At 38.7% G+C, this 21,376-nt stretch overlaps 2 protein-coding genes across 2 annotated transcripts; both read right to left on the bottom strand.

The window, feature by feature from the left end:
- Positions 1–244: 244 nt before the first annotated feature.
- LOC121868240 lies at positions 245–15,808 on the bottom strand. Its single transcript, XM_042368557.1, has 5 exons — positions 15,629–15,808; positions 11,263–11,386; positions 8,835–8,929; positions 8,407–8,502; positions 245–5,132 (listed from the first exon to the last, which is right to left on the bottom strand). Exons 1-5 carry the CDS (start codon positions 15,681–15,683, stop codon positions 4,996–4,998), a joined length of 507 nt encoding a protein of 168 aa, XP_042224491.1. The 5' UTR covers positions 15,684–15,808; the 3' UTR covers positions 245–4,995.
- A 3,188-nt stretch (positions 15,809–18,996) lies between these two features.
- On the bottom strand, positions 18,997–20,372 carry LOC121868184 (probable G-protein coupled receptor B0563.6). Its single transcript, XM_042368491.1, has one exon. The coding sequence runs from the start codon at positions 20,362–20,364 to the stop codon at positions 19,300–19,302; it is 1,065 nt and encodes a 354-aa protein (XP_042224425.1). The 5' UTR covers positions 20,365–20,372; the 3' UTR covers positions 18,997–19,299.
- Positions 20,373–21,376: the final 1,004 nt, after the last annotated feature.

The following is a 21,376-nucleotide window of genomic DNA, read 5'->3' on the forward strand; positions in this document are numbered from 1 at the left end:
CTAAACATTTATAATAGTGTTACTTCCTCCTGTAGTAAGACCAGCACAACTAGTACCATATACCTTTTACAACACTAATGTGCTCCTGGATAATAGAGCACCATAAGAAACAGTAACAGTGATGTCTTTGTAAATGCACTAATGTATCTCTTCCTTTTGAGAAATACTTGAAAGGTTTCATTGCTTATCATTAAAAACACTAATATTAATACTGTATGCATAATAAATGTATTAAAATATATCATAAAAGAAAATAATTTTATTGAGAATGGAAATGAAAATACAAAAGTTATATACTACAGTACTCACCAATGCATTTGGTCAGAGCTTACACAAGACTGACCATTGTCTGGCGTCTCTCCTCACATGGTCGTCCTCCTACATCAATCCTTCCATCTCCTCCAGGAAAATAATACTTCTTGAACAAATTGTTTTGGCTTCTATTAACAGTAAACACCAATGTATAGAATGCAGATGTTCAATGTTGACGGAGGTGGGAGCCAATTGGCAGAATGGTAAACAGTCTACTGTCCATTATTTTAAACATTCAGGGCAGGAAGTCCGAGACGACAATAAACAAACTAAAAAATTCTAAATCTCAAAAATAATTAGACAAGATTATTATCATGGAATTGAGATTTCTGTAAAGTATCGCGAGTCTTTAACCTTAAAAAAAAAGACAACCCCCTTCACTAAGGGGACACCAATTTTAATATTCTATTTGGCTAACATTAGACGATGTTATTCAGCAGAGAGCGGACCCTATACAGAAGTGGTGAAAAATAATGTTCTGGTTTGGATGTATCAGAATACACTATTAGATATACAGGTACATACTACACAGTATATGTTTATTATATCTTGCAGTCATACCTGCCAAATAGCTAGAAACAGGTATATTTTCTTCTCTTCTGATATACTGTACTTTTTAGTACGCTAGTTATGTATATGTATTTACAATGACACTTAAACCGACTCCCTGAAAACTCATTTAACTAACCTGATACACTGAACTGACTCCTTAAACACATTCTTAACTGACCTAACACTAAACTGACTCACAGGGTTGAGGGACAACAGGTTAGGGTTGCACACTTTGACAGAAACAGTATACAGCAGCTACACCATAATCATCATCCCACCTAAGTTCTTCACTACGGGGACACCAATTGTAACATTTCATTTGCCTTATGCCAGATGATTTCATTCATCTCAGAGGACTAACCGTATACAAGGAGGGTTAAAGATAAGTTAGGTAAGGTATAAGCAAACATGAAACTAATAAGAATGAAACATATATTTTGAAAATAACTCTCTTAACAGTCACAGTTTATCAATTATATAAAGATAAAAAAAATATACTATTGTGACTTCCAGTAAATAATAAAATAAAATACTTGTTTTTTTTACAATTATTCCATTAACTCACTACAGCACACATGTAAATATTTTTGGCAACATAAGGAATATCTTTATCACAACATAGTACAGTATTATAAACTCACTAAGAATACCAATAATTACAGAAATGATGAAGACATTAAAAGTGTTGGGAAGATTTTGTACAAAATTCTTTAATATTATTGTGTCTGTCTTTAGTGTGTGTGTGTGTGTGTGTGTACATAGTGTGGTGTGTGTATGTATGTAGTGTGTGTGTGCGTGAGTGTGTAGTATGGTGTGTGTAGCATAATCTCCCAACACACAACTTCCTGCACAAAAAATCAAGTAATTTATGACAGGCTGCAGAAATTCTTATTAAATTTATCAAATGAAACGTAACCTCCTTACAGAGATGATGTAAACAAAACAAAGACAATGTAAGTACTGTACAGCATTGGTTTTAAGTGACAATTTTTAGAAACGTTCAAAACTCAAACTTTTCTTTCTTTCATAGTAAATGTGAACAGAACAACAGGGGTACAGTACTTAATAGTAGCTCATAAAAATTGTGTTCAAATTCTCACAACTTAAGCTTGGTTTGTTCCCAGAGAATATATAGACAGAGGTAGGTACAGTATTAGTATTATAGGCACAGTATTAGTATTATAGGCACAGTATTTTCATTCTAATGACTAGATTTACTCACACATCCTCAAACCAGAGAAGTGCTATCTCCTGCTAGAATGAAGAAACTGCTTAAAGGAACATATTCTTTACAAAAACCATACGGGTTTTCTTTAAAGCTGAATGATAAAAGAAAGTATTGTTAACAGGCATATACTGTAGAGGAATTTATGGTATTTTGCATGAACATCCAGTATACACTGTACAATATATATACAAAATACTGTACAGGGTATAACGTGTAATAACATCCAACTAAAACATTCTTCTTCTTAAAGCAAAAATAAAATCTAATCACTGTACTTTGTTGCCTCCATAAATTCAAATACAGTACAGTAAAATCTTTGTACAATGAACTTGCACAGACAGAGACACACACACACCATCAGAATTGAATATTACTTTTAAATGTACAGTAATGATATATGATAAGAGTCTCACCGACACCGACAGAGAAAGTTGAGCCTCCCTCAGTATTCCTACACGATCATCTGTTGTTCAGTGGTCATAGCTATGCTCAACTTATTCTTTCTTGGACTAGAGAAAAAAATTTCAGTTCTCTGTTCTACAAGTTGAATACACTTCTTGTGCAATATACCTCCACATCCCAACATTTCTCTTCCTTGGTACAATTTATTAACTTCTATTACAAACAAACTAAGATATAATTCACATAAAGACTCCATTTCTAAGGTCAATGTTGCTTCATGAATACGTACCAAAGAATGTGTGAAGTCATTTTCATAGTTCACAGAGATAGATATGAATACAAACTTTACTGTATCTTCCCAGGAGGAGTAGTGATGTATTAGATATGAATACAAACTTTACTGTATCTTCCCAGGAGGAGTAGTGATGTATTAGATATGAATACAAACTTTACTGTATCTTCTCAGGAGTAGTAGTGATGTACAGTATTACAGATATGAACGAAAACTACAGACAATTTCATTTTGTATTTAAAACTGGAGAAGTCAATCCCTTGAAGGAGTAGTTAACTATTACACAAAAATGGCTACACTATCACACAATAGTTTTGAGAGAGAGAGAGAGAGAGAGAGAGAGAGAGAAAGGAGAGAGAGAGAGAGCGAGTACTGCTTCTGCCATCGCTCACTTTCTTGACGTTCAAACAAGTACAAATTCCCTTACTCAGACTACAGCTTATCACTTGTATATAGTAAATAATAAAAAAATCTTCTTCTTCTATACATTTTCGATAGATGTAAACAAAAATAATCTCCTTTAAACAAAAGTTCTTTCATTTCTGTATAAAGCAAGGTTTCCACACCAAAAACTCACAAGACCCAAGGTTGCTGAGAGCAGGTGGTGGTCTGTGAGCTGATGATGTGTAGCGGTAAGACAAGGGGCAAAGGGAAGGACAAGGAGGAGAGGGGGATAGGTTGGAGAGACAAGAGATAAGTGGGAGGGATAAGGAAGATAGGTGGGAGGGGCAAGGGGGATAGGGTGGAGGGGGAAAGGATAGGAGGGAAGGAGAAGGGGTGGGTTGAGGAATTGGTATGTTTGCTGACTGACCTGTAAATGATGGTTTAGCTACACAATGAGGAATGGTCAACCAATCATAATGTAATGTAAACAAAAAGTGATGTCCACTACACTACAGTATATTCCTACTGTTATTGTAATGAGTGGTGAAATCATGGCACATACTGGCAAACCAGGTGGTGGTGGGTGGCAGCTACTCAAGGTAGAGAGATCCACCTATTCCACAATGATAAGTGTCGACTCTTCCCCTACCCCCCACCACTTAATTAAATCAGGTACACTAAAAACATTAAAACACCATTTATTTCAACATAACTAAAAATTAACACAACACTTAAATTACTGGGTACTGTAGTTTAATTTTTAGGGTGGGGTGGGGGGGTTGCGATGTACTAGCCAAAATCTGCAATATTATACAGGCTCCCATTACTGAACACTTTCATGATGTGTGAAATCATAAAAAGCAAAACCATCTTCCCATAAGAAACAATGTATACTGTTACAGTGTCATGGGGAGTAACAATCCTGGCTGGGAAGTTCAGGGCCTCTATACATGACTGATTTATAATAAAAAATAATAACTCAAAAGAAAGAACAAGGAAATACAAATATAATAAGCAAAGCAATCAGCCACCACCACTTAACACTCCCTCTACAGTACAACTAATTTTACCACCATTGTGACACTAAAATATGAATGTAATAGATGTTAAACTGTGTAAAACAACTGTGCAATTTGTGGTACATAATATAGTGAGCCATAAGCCATGCCTCCCTCTCACAGCCACACATATACCAGCACATCTTTGTCTTCATACAAAGTTGTTGCACATGATTTGAACTTTTCTTTATGACTGCATTGCAAAAAAATCCAACACACCAAATCTGGCATTAAAAATTAAATTGCAATAAAATGAAACTGTTGTAAGTAAATTTGCAATAGGACAAGGTAGACCTATAACACTTAGGCACAGTTACCTCCACAAGAACATACTGTGCCACAGCCTGGGGGTGTGTGAGGACTCCGGTACGAGATGTGGCAATGCAGCACTGCAGTCGGGGATGAATTAATGGGCGTGAAACAGTAAAAAAAATCGTTTGTGTGGCCACACATAAATGCTGAAGAACATTTATCACATTGATGCTTTATCTATGTTATTCAGCATTGTTGTGTAGCCACAACACACAAGGAAACCCAAGATTTCACGCCCATGACCACGCAGTGCGTTGCCACATCTCATACCTGTGCCCTCACACACTACCAAGCTGTGGTACATTCATGTGGAGACAACTGTACCTTACTTAAGTTTAGTGTAGTGGTACTCTCAACTGAGACCAATCCTCAAAATGTAGTGTAAATGTTTCAAAATAACAAAATACCCCCCCCCCAAAAAAAAAAAATGACTTGCCTACACAGCTCATGACTTGTTACTCAATGCAATCTTGAAAACACGATGGATGGAAGGAGTCGAACCCAACTTTGATTTGTCCTTTACATAGATCAACTTTCACTGGGTAGACCTTGGCAAATAATTTCCCATGAAAATCAGGTTCCTTACACTTACCTGTAAAACAAGACTCATCATTAATAAAAATTACCTTAGAAAAATAAAACCTTACAAAAAAAAAAGGAAGACAATTTTAAGCACCACAGAGGCACAGTATTCCTCTACACACACCAAGATGTGAGCTACCAAACGTGGCAGGTTTTCTCTGGGTATGTAATGCAGTTTCCTCTTGTATTAACACTGGATAATTCAGTTCATAAAACAGAACAGCCTGATCGTCTAAGAAGGTAGTATCGGTATGATGATAATTAAACTGCTCCCATTCCCTCCCTCACCACTAAGTGAGGTTCTATCAACACATTCATTCCTTACAATCTTTCTGCTCAACGTATATACAGTACAGTATAGTACAGTAGAACATCGATTTAATGCGAATCGATTTAAGATTATTGATTTAAAGCGACACCCACAATTAAGGACAATGTTTTAATTTAAAGAAAATCTTTCTTATTTTGAGCGAGTCAATTAAGGCACATCATATTTTAAATTTCACGCCTAAAGTCTCCCCACCAGACGCATCTCTGGACATGCTACACGGCTGCCTGCCACTCCTCCACACCCTCGCCTCGCATCCTCAGTTCTCGTGCTGGCACTTTAGTGAACGGATATACTGTACTGTGTGACACTATCTCTTCTACCACGTGTATCAACCATCGCCATTATGTCCAAGAGGCCAGCTACTACATCATTAACTACCCCACAGGCCAAGAAATCAAGGAAAGCAATTACACTGGAGCAGAAAATCAAGGTGCTGGAGGCACTGCAGCAAGGAAATGGCGTTTCAAGTGTGGGACGTCAATTTGGACTGTCAGAGAGCTCCGTCTGCACGATAAAGCTCAACGAAAAGAAAATTAGAGCAGCCTATGCTTCACCAGATGTTGCAAGGGTAAAAACCACCTGAAGAGTGCTACATATGGTGAGATGGAAGAAGCACTTAAGTTATGGGTAGAAGACATGCAGCACAGAAAACTTCCTCTCACTGGCCCCATGCTGCAAAACCAAGCCTACGAAATAATCTCGGATACTTGAAAAGGAAGGGAAGTCCATCAAAGACAGTAAGTTCACAGCAAGTACAGACTGGCTGTACAAATTTATCAAAAGGACGGGGCTACGGAATGTGACGCCTTCAGGTGAAGCTGCATCTGCCGAGGATATGAAGAAAGTTATGAAGGATATAGTGTTAGAAAATGGTTATTCTCCTTGCCAAGTGTGGAATTGTGATGAAACTGGATTGTATTGGAAAAGAATGCCCAAGAAAACCTAACTAATGAAGAGTGAAGAAAAAGCACCAGGATTTAAGGTCAGCAAGGACAGACTGACGATTCTCCTCACGGCGAACACATCAGGCACCGCACGAATGAAGCCACTCGTCATCCAACACTCAGCTAGACCTCGTGCCTTGGTTCTCATGGACAACGCATCTAGCCACTCCAAACACCCATGCAGTGTGAATAATGATGTAAACTTGACCTTCTTCCCTCCGAACGTGACTTCACTTATTCAGCCACTAGATCAAGGTGTTATTGCCTTGTTCAAGAGATATTATCTCAAGAATACCATGAGGCAAATGACTGAAGCTATGAACAAGGACAACAATATGACTGCAGCAACGTTTTGGAAGAGCTACACCATCAAAGATGCCATAACTAACATCACACTTGTGTGGAAAAGTGCCAGAAACTGCACTAAATGGAGTGAGGCGTAATCTGTGGCCTGAGGTAGTCCATGATTTCAAGGGCTTTGATGAAGGTGAGAACATGAAAGACATTATTAAGCTTGTTAAGGAAGTGAGAGGTGATTCAGGATTTCAAGAAATCCAAGAAGAGGATGTGACTGAACTGCTTGTTAGCATGGAGGATCCTCTCTTCTGAAGAAGTCTTGAAGATGGCGGAGATGGCGAAAAAACAAGAGGAAGAAGAGGAAGCGACAGATAAGTCCCAAACAGTGGGGAAGGAACTGACAATTCCTAAGCTGAGGGAGTTTATGCAACACGTCACTTCTGCCACCACTGCAACATGACACTGATATGGAACGCAGTATGCCAGTGGTGGAGGCATTGTATCTGGCTGCATCTACGTACTCTCAGCTGCTAGATCAACTGATTATGGCCCAGCAACAGAAGAAAATCACCTCATTCTTCCGTCCATTATCCTCATCAGGTGAGTTTGTTATGAAACCGTGTTATGAAACTGAGTGTTTATTGCTTGGAAAAATAGACATTAAATTTTGGGTATACAATATGTAGCTGGCCCATCTACGTCTGGGCAGACATGGCCATCATCCAGTGCTTCCCGTGTGTCAGATGTGTCAACAGCCACACCACTAGACAGTGATGTGGATGATGAGCTGGTCGAGTTGGGCTCTGCATCTTCAGAGGATGACTTGCCTAACTAAAGGCGATTGAAAATCTATTTTTGAGAGCACAGAGTAATTAAAAAAATAAGTTGAGAGGAAAGTGAGTCAGACGAGAGGCGGGTGGAGCGCGGCACTAGCCTCTCCCATCAGCTGATCGCTGAGTGTTTGTTTTAGCATAATACTACAACCTGTCCAAAACAATGTTTTGTTTATTCTGGGTGTATACTCTCAGTCGGGGAGGGCCAGTGGCCCGAGGCAGCAAACAGTACTACGCAGACTCTCAGTGACCTCCACCACCACGCACTAGCAGGGTTTGGCAGTGGACTACTGCACCATCCTCGTCATCGCCACTTACCACCAGCAGTCCCCCACCCACCTTGCGCAGACCGCCACTACAACAAAATTCAGCCCATAAGAGCCCGTACTGACAGATCTAACAATTGCACCATCCCATCTATTTTTAAAATAATAAACAGCTCCTGATTTATGTATTGTAAGGCCCTGTAAATGTATTGAACGTAAATTTTTTTGTCAAAATCACTTGTAAGTTTGTATATTTTCAGCCACCAGCTACAGCTCTATTAATAAGCCGTTTATTATTAGTAGTAGTATCAGTACCATCCAGCTCTGAACTCGACTGCAGGGAGTGCTTGCTGCATATATATCATTACACCATACATTTTTCTCATATTTACTAGTTAAAAAAAGTTTTGTAAGTATTATGTGTTTCTCTCAAGTACCAAACTAAATTTTTCCATTGAAACAAAACTTCGATTTAGCGCTAATTCGGTTTAAAGCGACCTTTCTTGGAACGTATCTCCCGTCAAAACGACATTCTACTGTATATATCTTAGAATTAGTAGCAATTGGAGAAAAAGCATTTAATAATGAAATATGTAACAATAATTCACTTTACCATCTCTAAGGCTGAAAGCCCACCTATGGTAGGGACACCTGACACACACGGTGTGATTTGGCAGTTCCTCAATGTCACCTGCATGGAGTGGTCCACCTACAAACAGACAATAATAGTGGTGTGTATAGTATAGTGCAGTATAGTGCAGTATAGTGCAGTGCAGTGCAGTGCAGTGCAGTGCAGTATATAACTTCTTCACAGGCACACTAATTATAACATAGATGAGTTCCAGCAGCAAGTTAATTACTCATATAATGAATTCTCTTTCAACAATTATGAAGCAGTTATAGCAGATTTAAAATAATTTGTATAGTCAAGTACTATAAAATCTATTAATAGTTGACAAAATTCTATATTGAATCAGTAGCTGGGTGTTAATAGCCTTGTTCCTAAAGTTAACAGAGTACAGTAGTGGTAATAATACGAACCTGCATGTGGACATTTTTCATCAATGGCACAAACAGTGTTGCCAAAGCGGAACAGTGCCAATTCGTGCCCATTAACCTTCACCCTAGTGGCAGTCCTGCCAAGAGATACAAAAAATACATTTAAAACAAATAAATTTTTGTTTACTTACAGGTCCCGACAGGTACCTACATAATGTGTATTGGGTACCACTCACCACCATGTCCTGGGTTCACTCCCTGGCACAAGACAGAGGTATGGAGAGTGTTATCCAGTGTGATACAGTAAGTCCCCGTATAACGTCGGCCCGCTTAATGTTGTTTCGGTACTACGTCGCTAATCTTGAAATACCAAAAATTCGTTTAATGTCTCGATGACACAGTACGTCGTTCTGCGTCGTCATAGACTACTTTTTACGGTACATCACCCTCTCTCATCTGGCTGCGCTACGCTCTCTCGGCTCGGCAGTCTCTCAGTGACTCACCACCCTCCTACCCTCCTCCACTCCCGCCATACTCCTCCACTCCTGACATACTCCTCCCCTCCCACCATCCACCTCCTCCGCTCCACTACCCACCACACACGCCCATCAGTGAGTACCAATACAAATTTAGTAGTTGTATATGTATGCATTATTTTCTATAGAAATGGCAATAATTTTCTGTATATGTAATGTATTTCATGGGACAAAGGGAGGCTGGGGAACATAACTCCCGTATTTTATCTATTTCTTATGGAGAAAATTGATCCGCTTAACGTTGTTTCGTATAACGTCGCGTTTTTAGGAACATAACCCCAACGGTAAGCGATGACTTACTGTACTACCAAACATGGCAGGATTTTTCAAGGTCCAGAACTCTGGTATTCTCCCCTACTAACACTGGATAACCCTCACTACCCTAAATGGCAGGTTTTCTGTAGATAAAAGAACTCCATTTTTCTCTTGTACTAAAAAAGTTCTTTAAAGTAACAAAAAACTAACCAACCACCTGAATAATGACTAATAAGATGATAAAGTGGTGAAATGATAAATCAAAATAAATTACATTAAAATATAAAAAGCATCATTTAAAATATTCATTTGGTGGAAATCAACTAAGACGGTTTATTAGGCCTAAAACTGTGACATATAAGAACAGCCATTACTTTTTATATTATTGTAACTATGCACTAACTTTATCAATCACACGTTGACGGGAGAGTGTGTGAGGAAAACTTTAATTTCTAACTTTGTCCCTTCACCCATATCACTCTTTACCAATATTTGTTTTTATTAATGAAAGTTACAATATTATATTCCTATACTGTAATGTACGGTCAGCCACAGGAATAAGAATACACGCTGTAGCTGTAAGGTCCGAAAATGGTCTGGTAACGTTGAAACTGTGCATCCAGACGCATGATGAAGCTCGGCTCCCCCCACCTGTTATCTCTAACTATTTTCTGTTTCCCTTCTTTATTCTTCTATTTACTCCTCTTCCTTCCTTTACTAATCCAAACTTCAGTAAAAAAAAAAAAAGTAGGGTAAGGGAGAAAGTGGGGGAGGAGGAGGGAGCTGTACGATAACTGTAATCCCATTGGGCAACAAGTTTACTACCATTGGATACAATATATTACTTGTAATATAAACACAAGACACTAGTTAAACATTCACAACAAATGTATTTATAACATATATGTAGGAATAAAACATAAATTACAGGTAATTTTGTCTGTTCTGTTCAGGACAGTGTTACCAGATATTTTGTCTCAAACAATAAGAATTGTAGGTGTATACTTATTCTTGTGGCCAACTGTTAGATACACACAAATATCTGCAGGAAGACATAATGTAAAAAAAAAATTAACCGATACAGTAACAAGTTATACTACTGTATATGGTAAGAAGTTACAGGTGTAAGTGTGTGTTGTCAACTGTTGCTCTTACAATGAATTATGAATTTCAGCCAGAAATAGGCAACCCTTCACTTCTCTGCTGCTTAAACCACCCACACACCACTCAACGTATTTTGTTTTGGATAGAGGGAAATATTATATGTACCAAATGCATGGCTCTATACAATACATTCCATTAAAACAACAGTCTGCTAATGCCACATGTTTTAGAGAAATAAATATGTCTTATATATTGTATAGTGTATTGTTCCTATAACTTGACTGACTTATCTATTCATTTTTTGTCTTTTTATTTTTTGGGTTTTTTTTACTGATTTATCTGACTAAATTCCACTTATAGTTTTGAAGGGCAGAAGAGGGAGTTTCATCACCTGTGGTAGAGGCAAAAAGTAACAGTTGTTCACAGGCCTACCTGAAAGCTTTTATTATCATATTATCTCAAAATAGTATTTAATGTTAAACCACCTAGGTATAGCACCCCCCCCCCGCTCTAAAAAATAGAGTACAGTATTCCAAATGTGAAAAAAATATATTTTTAAAATCCCATTAGCTTACATTATAGCAGGCCTGCAACTTTTAAATTTTGGTGGGTCTGTAAATGCATGATCATGCCAACATGTTAAGGTCTGACCAGACAACTTCTCCCTCCAAGTTGATTCTTTCTTCCAGTCAAACAAGTCTGTAATACAAAACACTAATAATTTTTGGGTAATACATTAAACATTATGTACTCTATGTCTATACGACTATCTACAGTACTGCGGGGATAATACATGATTAAAACCTTGCGTACAATCATATAATCTCACAAGTATACAGTATTATTGTACTCAAGGGGCTAAGCTGTCATATTCAAGGATAAAGATATCTTACTCAGTGGGCAGTCATAGTACTCAAGGGGTTAAAGCCCATTTAGGTGATGCACAACCCTGATTCTCAGGCAGTACTTTTAAAATTCAAATTTAAGGAGGAATGAAGAAGAGATGAACAGGTACATTTTGATAGTTTATTCATTTGCAAACATAGCATGCTTCATTTATCAAAACGAGCAGTTTTAAAGAAAAAGCTGTGAATTCTAGAATTTTATTCTTTGCCTTTTTTGTATCATAAATTGTAGACTTTCCAATGTCGTATGTTAACATTAGAACAGTAATGCTCACACCACGTTCTAGTTTTTAATTATTTCAAGTTTGTCACTCAATTTCAACATGTTCTTCTTTCTCTTCACACAACGAAGTTTATCTACTTTAGGAGCCATTATTATGGGCTTGTACAGTACTCTGTAAATGGAAAGAGTAGGACTCAAAATTACATACGTTGTCACAGTTTGATTACTCGTTTTAAAGTGGTGACTGTGTGGTCGCTTGTCGTCGCCATGCAGCTGTGGCGCTCATGCATGCGCACATACTGTACACACAAAAGCCAGCTAAATTTAAAAGAATAAATAAATTTAGTTTTCGAAAAGTCCAAGTTCTCGGGTGGTCCAGACTTCTGGCATCCAGATTTTTGGACTTTTACTATTGTGGATTCATATCTCCAAAACTTATTTTTCTCAAGGTAGTTATGCCATCTTAATTATCATGAGTGATAAGCCAATGGGCATTAAATTTTAGCCAATGGGCATTAAATTTTAGCCAATAGGGAATGAGTATAATAACTGATATTATTACCTTCAAAGTTATCAGTTGTGTTCTGCTTCTCCTTTATTGACAATGATGCAATTAATATTTTTGTGAACCTTAGTATTATTCTTAGTAAAGTTGTGACCTGTACAATAATCCATGCGGGTAATACTTCAGATGTCAGATTCAGAAGAATTAAATTTCTTTCTAAACTCTGTAATAACCTAAATTGTCTTCCTTATATTTTATTAAGAGTACAGTACATGTACTGTATCATACATAACATTTCACTTGGATGAGAGAACACCAGATTTGCCCTCCTCCTTGTGTTGACAATAAATAACTAAATAACCTTAGCCATCTTGACATAACCTAAATTAATGCATTTTCATCTTACGTTAGGTCAGGTTTTGGTTGACTTTATCGTATCTGCAGTAAATCATCTGTGTCACTGTGGGAGATGCATCTACTATCCTGTTCAAGTATTAAATGCTTCTGAGGCTATATTGTCAAAATAATAATACAAAAAATTGCCATAAAGCATCGTAATTTTTTTTTATATTATTGATAATAAAGTATAAGCTAATTCCTTTTTTTGTGTTTATTTATTGGGAGCATTAATGTCTATTAAGTCATGGCAGCATCCCAGGAAAATTCTGAAACGTCGTGTTAGAACAAAAGTGTTGGAAATTTTTTTATTTTTTCTCAGTTCTTGTTGATGTTACCACCGTCTGAAAGAGTTCCTGTGCTCGTTTGTTGGTTAATAGGCTGCATTACGCAAGTGCTAGAGTCTGACACGTGCGCAGTTATTTTTTGGACGTTGATTGGTGGGTATGATTTTGGATTAACCAATCACAACTCGGTATTGGCCTCCTGCTGACCCCCCCCCCCCTCAGTTAGAGAAACAACAGCCTGTGGATGACAAGGAGGAGCTCATGACCCTAACTCAATCTTCTGGGTTTAGGGTTAGGTTAGGTTTTGAATTATTCTAACCTTCATTTTCATCGCAAATTACTGCTTTGTGATTTTCCCCCACCCAATATCGCTTTCTTTGGGGGGGGGGGGGATTTTCTCTGAAAGTAATCACGCGCATAAGAAATATATAGAAGAAAGGTGTCTTAGAATTGTCTAAACTATCGATTCCAAAACTTAAAATCTTAAAAATTGCTGAATGACCTAAATGATAATTTGACCTAAAAATTTTAAATATCCAAATTTGGTAAAGTTCCAAATCCTCCAACTATTTATAGCTATTCTAGAGGTATGAAAAGTTATCTTCGTTAGAAAATTTTCCTAAAGCGCCTCTTTCCTCCGAGTCTGACATCTAAAATATTACCAATTTGGTTTTGTTAGGTTAGCTTACCAGTACGGTCCAACTAATTACCCAAATGTAGCCACAATGAAGTCAAATGATGGTCGTACAAGCGTAAATCGGGCTGTGAATCACTTCTCGATTATTATTTGGTGTCATATAGTCACAAAAAATTGATAAACTTAATTTAATCTGAGTTGTGTTGTGTTAGGTTAGGTTAGAATAGGTTAGGTTAGGTACATGCACTTGATCTATTAACTCAGATTAAATTAAGATTACCAATTTTTTGTGACTTCGTGACACCAAATACTAGTCGAGGTTAGGTTAGGTTAGGTACATGCACTCGATCTATTAACTCAAATTAAATTATGTTTTCCATTTTTTTTTACTTTGTGACACCAAATACTAGTCGAGAAGTGATTGGTAACCCGATTTATTCATGTAGGACCATTATTTGACTTCATTGCGGCTACATTTGGGTACATTTGGGTAATTAGTCGGACCCTACCAATATGTTTTATTAGGGTTTGTTAGGGTGTTGGGTTTTGTCTGGTTAGTTTCCCTTTTGAACAAGTTCGGTAAATATTCGTTTAATGACTGTGACCTATTTTGTTATGAGAATTCAACTTCCAAACCACTGTTGAAACCAAACCAGACCAAACTTAACCTCAATCAAACATGTATTACTAAATAAGTTATCCTAACCAACCAAACCTACCAAACGAAACCTATTATCTTGTCAAGGCCATTAAACGAATATGAACTATAATTACATAGCACACAAAATGACATTGGCATAATAAAGATCGGAAATAATTACAACACAAAATAACAATACAAAGATATAAAATTTAGGTAAATTAAACATAAAATCCAAAATATACTTTAACCATATAATTACTCCGGCATTTCAGAGTGAACGATTTTAACTTAATGAGACCCACAAGTTCATATTACTGTAACGTATTAATACTATTTAATCCCCAATATTTTCTTTTCAAATAAATACATTAACCCGTGAACCTTTACTCAATAATAGTATAGAAATTAAATATTTATTAAAGTTCTTTAACACTTAGATCTATTAACTCAGATTAAATTAAGATGTACCAATTTTTTGTGACTTCGTGACACCAAATACTAGTCGAGGTTAGGTTAGGTTAGGTACATGCACTCGATCTATTAACTCAAATTAAATTATGTTTTCCATTTTTTTTTACTTTGTGACACCAAATACTAGTCGAGAAGTGATTGGTAACCCGATTTATTCATGTAGGACCATTATTTGACTTCATTGCGGCTACATTTGGGTACATTTGGGTAATTAGTCGGACCCTACCAATATGTTTTATTAGGGTTTGTTAGGGTGTTGGGTTTTGTCTGGTTAGTTTCCCTTTTGAATAGTCAAGATTCGGTAAATATTCGTTGATATTATGACTGTGACCTATACTAGTTGTTATGGTAGAATTCAACCATTCCAAACCACTGTTGAAACCAAACCAGACCAAACTTAACCTCAATTCAAACATGTATTACTAAATATTAGTTATCCTAACCAACCAAACCTACCAAACGAAACCTATTATCTTGTCAAGGCCATTAAACGAATATGAACTATAATTACATAGCACACAAAATGACATTGGCATAATAAAGATCGGAAATAATTACAACACAAAATAACAATACAAAGATATAAAATTTAGGTAAATTAAACATAAAATCCAAAATATACTTTAACCATATAATTACTCCGGCATTTCAGAGTGAACGATTTTAACTTAATGAGACCCACAAGTTCATATTACTGTAACGTATTAATACTATTTAATCCCCAATATTTTCTTTTCAAATAAATACATTAACCCGTGAACCTTTACTCAATAATAGTATAGAAATTAAATATTTATTAAAGTTCTTTAACACTTAGATATAGCTCTTTAACACTTAAGTACGTGTAGCTAAAGTTCAACAAAACCTTCCTCACCATATAATGTGACGTTGTCAACTGGAAAGTATAATTTCTCCTGTTGAGCAGTCATATTGTAGTTCCTAGATGACTGTGGTAGATTTGGGGAGGCTGTAGTTAGCTGAATGTGGTAGAATTAAGTAAAAATAAGACCGGGAAGCAGATACAGCATACGTCTGACCGGGCTCCTTGCTTTGTAATGTTGCCAGGTCTAGTTGCCAAGAGTTCCCTAGATTCTCCCTCAAAAATTACCCTGGTTGTCACAAAATTACCCTAAATTAATATATATATATATATATATATATATATATATATATATATATATATATATATATATATATATATATATATATATATATATATATATATATATATATATATATATATATATATTTTTTTTTTTTTAAATGTCCGTGTCCCACCATCGATCTATCTATCTTCAGCTAGCTATTTATCTATCTTTTATATACATACACTCCAGGTTATAGATTCCACGAAGCTCACCATATAGACAACAAACTAAATTAGAAACCACACGTCAGTGAAGTTATCAAATCCTCCAGTTTCCGTCTCCACCTCCTACGCCGACTCAAGTCCCTCGGTGTTCCTGCACACGAGCTCCTCAGTGTTTACACAACATTCATACTTAAGCTCACCTATGCCTCACCTGGTCTTCCTCCCTAAATGCCACACAACGTAAACACCTAGAAAAAGTGCAAAAGAGGCCATGCAAGATTATTCTCTCCTTCCTACTCCACATATCAAGAAGCGCTCAACACACTGACCCTTTCGACTCTCACTGACCATCACCACGACCTCATCTGCAAATTTGGTAAGAAGCTTCTACACCATCCTCGACACCGTCTCCTACTACCACCTGAGATCCCTAGCCCGAGAATTGCTGTTCGACACCACAACCGCATCCAGCCCATACGTGCACGAACTGATCTCTATAAGAACAGCCCAGTCCCAACCATTGTAAAAATTATCAATAACTTGTAATAAACCAGTGTATTCACTCCCAGTAAATACTACTTCTTGCACTGTCACTATGTTGAAATGCACTATAGTTTGAGCTTTTCCCCATCTAGTTATTATATATCTTATTTGTATCACTTATGTTACTTGTATATTATTTGTAATTCGAAACCCATTCCCCAAATATGTAACTGCATATTTTCAGCCTTCTGGCTGCCAATCTCTTTCAATAAACCGTTAATTATTATTATTATTAATCATTATATACTGGAGAGAGAGAGAGAGAGAGAGAGAGAGAGAGAGAGAGAGAGAGAAGATTGTAGTGGACGTCTCCCCTACAACTGGGTTGCTGCAGGCCACCTGGGACGTCTTCCCTAGCAACCAAACTAGCGGCCCAGGGGGGAGGCGTCACCAGATGCCACCGTATCCTAGCAACTGAGTCAAAAGACCGGCTACTTCCTGGGTTTTCCCTACATGACTCACGGCTGACTCACGGCTGCTGGGTATATAAGCTCTGTCTCTCCATTGAGATTCATTCTGGCCTCTCTACTTGAACACGCAACACCTCCTCCTCCGCCGCTGCCTGGCGGCCCTCGCTTCTCCTCCGCCTGCCTGGCGGTCCTCGCTCCCGCCAGCGAGCATGGCGACCCACCAGCTGTCCTTCTCTGAGCTTCCTCACCAACCAGCTCTCAATCTGCTCTCGGTTCCTGAACACGCAACACCTCCTCCCAGCAAGCTCCTCGCTGTCCAGCTTTCATTCAACCAGGAGGCCAGCAACAGGCAACATCTTCTCTAACGAAGCTCCTGCACATCTACCTCCTTCAACACGCTACTCACCGAACGTGTCTACTGAGCAGCTCCTCACCACACGGCACCTCCAGCACCAGACTGTCTACCATATAACTTATATTATATAAGAAAACCACCTTAGAGTTTCCATCCATCCTGAGTGCTAGACAACATTAATATCACGAAACCCTACAAGATCAAGAAACCTTCAGCGCCTTGACGTGTGAAGGACAGGATCGTTTCACGTTCAGTACGTGTAAGGGTTACCGTTGGTTTGCTGACAGCTCGCTCAGCCAGTCATGCAGTCTGTCAATGAAACATGCAAACATTTCTATAAATTTGGGGGCCCACTGATGAGTTTGGCCTGGGGCCCACATGTAGGTAAATTCATTAACTAAGAGTCATAGTTAATGAATGTACGTTTTTAATGGCTTAGTTTGGTCTGACAAAAGGCACTATAAGCTCTCTCATTTATTTTTTTTACATATGTGGCTGAAATACTGTAGGTTTAGCAATGGCAGGTAAAATTACCCTAGAATTGGGTTTTTTCCCATTTCTTCCCTGTTTCCCTGCAAGCTATGAATAGGGTAATTACCCTGTACCTGGCAACAATGATTTTAAATTTTAGCCCCAAGGAACCTTACTTTTATCCTCTTCACCACTGATCGCTCGTTAGCCGCTTGAGCGATCGGTCACGTTTCTGGTTACTTTTCCTTTTCTTTTATCCTCTTCATCAAAAGATTGGCTCGTTAGCCGCTTGGGCGATCGGTCACTTCTCTGTTACGCACTGTTGGCAAATACTGGGCATGCACCGGCTCCTGAATGTACCTGAACCCGCTCCAGTGTTGGTCAAGTCTTGTCTTGAAAGAGCTCACACTCGGTGCCGTCACAACACTTTCTGGCAGATTGTTCCAAGAGTTCACAACTCTCACTCCGAAAAAGTTTGCCCTCACAGTTTTCTGGACTTGCGGCTTCTTCAATCTTTAACTGTGACCTCAATTTCTGAATGCAAGCATTGATCAGTTTGCGAAGGAACGCTTTAATATTCTATCTGTACTGACAATATAACCTGGAGTGTCTTAATATACTGTATATATCAACAATGGTACAAAATAAATAATTATCATCATCTCACCAATATGTCAAGGGTTACTAAGATCCACGGCCCGGACTCATGAGAAGGGTACTGCTGCCGACTTTGCCAACATGAACTTTGCCAGTCACAACTCCCCACTCTCCTCACCCAACCAGTGAGAAAACGGTTTCAACTAAAGGATTATACAGAATCTTAACACCTTGACATTCCCTCCCATGATTTATTTAACTTTGCTACAATGTTTATCTTTCTGGATTATGTTGACCCCACAGCTGTCACACACAGTTCACCTTCAGTACAGTATGTTTATACTCTTCCGTGTCAACCATGTATAATGACGCAGATAAAGTGTTTGTTTCTTGACAATATCTTTAAAAACGGTGAAAATGGTGTCGATAATAAGCGCTGCCACTAAGTTACAAGTATTTTTTATTTGTATTTCAGTATAACTGTTTTCATACAATTACTTTAGATTATACACCATAATAAACACTTTCGTTGTTAAATCTGTAGTGTGGTTCAGGGTAAAAGTAATTTCACATAAAAACAAATCCAGTCAAAATGATGCACAATAACAATTAATGTAATAAGTAGATCGTTATTTGTATGTTTTATGGTGAAATTTATCCGCCTACTGCATTTACCTAATTCTGTATAATATATTGAATCAGTGTTCCTCAGAGGTCAAGGCTGGACAGCGGTTCTGTACAAGCAACGTCAGGCAGCTCGGGCTGATGCAAAATTTGTATCATTGGATGAATTAGTCAACACTAGCAATTACAAAGCTCGTCGACGTAACAACAAAATATATTTTCCCTAACGTGAGCTAAGTGGTCGTGGGATGGGGGTCTGGAGAGTCCTGGAGTGGACAGCAGTTTGTAAGGGAGGAACAGCAACCACACAGCCCAAACACACACAGCATCAGACTGTGCACGTCTCGCCGATACTCGGGATTCATGAGGAAATAGAGGAAAAAGTCACTACAAATGCCAGCCAATTCCAGGCAGTTGGTCACACTGCGCACCACCTCGAGGGTGACGTTGGTGTGGCAGTGTTGACCCTGCACAAGGTAGGTCGTCTTCAGGACTGCGACTGGCAAGTTGATCACCAGGAAGGTTAAGGTCAATGTCAGCAGCAAGTAGATGATTTTCTGCTCGCAGCGACTCCCACCGGCCCTGGCTGTTGTCCGTACCGAGGTTCTGGCAAATTTCAGTCGCACGACGGCCCTCAGGATCTGTAAGTTAAGGACTACCAAAAGTGCACAGGGTAAGAAGCGATGCAGCACTTCCAGCGACACAGACCATATCATCCACGCCCGAGTGTCAAAGATGGCACCTTTGGTGATGTACCAACCCTGGTGGTGGTCGCTGTACTGCGGCGCCTGTGAGAAGCAGCTGGGGAAATACATGACGGCGGAGACGGTGTAAGCAAGAGCCACCCTGCCGGGCATCTTGTGGTAGCTCAGGGTGGCCGAATACTTATGAGGGCTACACACGGCCTGATAGCGGTCGGTGGACACGCCCAGAATGATGAAGGCGCAGCTACAATTGAACATATTATAGATAGGCTCCTCCAGGTGCGCCAGGTAGAAGGCCCAGGTGTAGACCAGGCTGACCTTCTTCCTAACGATAAGGGCGACGGTGACGGTTACGCAGAGGACACAGTGTGAGAGGCCTAGCCACACCAGGTGGGTGCGGGTGGGCATGGAGGTGGTTCTGCTTGCCCGGTGTACCGGCCGCAGCAGTACTGCCACATTTATGATGTTGGTCACGGCTGCCAGCATTAAGATGAAGGGGAAGATCTGCTTGTACGACACCTGGCAGACGTTCTGGAGGGTCTGCCATCCCTCTGTCATATTGAAGATGGTCAGGCAGTGGCAGAAGGACTGCATCTCGCTCCTGCAAATAAACAGTGAAGAGCTCAGGCTATGATACACAGGGAAAAGTACGAAGAACAAGACCGCTACACGAACCAACCCTATCTAACCTAATCAACTCTAAAACGCCTTAGTCAAATTTAAACCAGCTGAGCTAAACCTAAACTAATTTATTAACTCTCCGGAGGCAGTTTCCGTAAGGATATTTTTGGATGGTTTACTTGTACAGCAGTAGTGAAAATAAAACCCTTGATAACCTTATTTTTTGTTGCAAGGATAATTTGTCGTGTCAGTTATGGATCTATTATTTTTTTTTTTTTAGATTATTTGGGTCTATAATGGCAACACATCTTACAATAGACGAGCTAAGCATCACACATTATATTATAAACATTGGCATTGGGTATCGCGTCCTAAAATTATTTACAATCTTACAGAAAACCCAAAACTAGTAGGTTATCACAGGAACGTAATAACATAATCAGGTGAATAAATAAGTACGCAAAAAACTGTGATATATAATTAAAAAGTGAGGGACTAATTAATAACAACAATAATAATAGTGCAAGATTGTTGTTAAATTTAGCCAGAAGCAACACCTCATCTCTCGCCTGGGGGATTAAATTTCTCGGTAGCCTCGTGGGGTTGAGTGCAGCTCTTACCAACAATAAACACCTCGCAATATCCACTCCATGCAACAGCCCACGCCAACAACAGCCTGCAAGGTACTCAACATACCTTTAATCCACCTTACATAAATCATATATATCATTTGAATAGTAAGGACTGGGAAAATGTCACAGTAGGGCTTGATCTGATAAGATGATTGGTGGTGTTGGTGATCAAGAGTCGATTGTTCAATGATGTACAGTACTGAGGACTGGGGATTCGACGCTCAGGTTATGCTGGGAGAAAGTTGAGGGAGAATGGGGGAAGGGGGAAAGGGAGGTGAGGGGGAAAAGAGATGAGGGAGAATGGGAGGTGAGGGAGGACGAGAGAGGAGTGAGGGAGGATGGGAGGTGAGGGA

This window comes from Homarus americanus, unplaced genomic scaffold, assembly GCF_018991925.1.
Source record: "Homarus americanus isolate GMGI-L3 unplaced genomic scaffold, GMGI_Hamer_2.0 scaffold19318, whole genome shotgun sequence".
NCBI classification, from domain to species: domain Eukaryota; kingdom Metazoa; phylum Arthropoda; class Malacostraca; order Decapoda; family Nephropidae; genus Homarus; species Homarus americanus.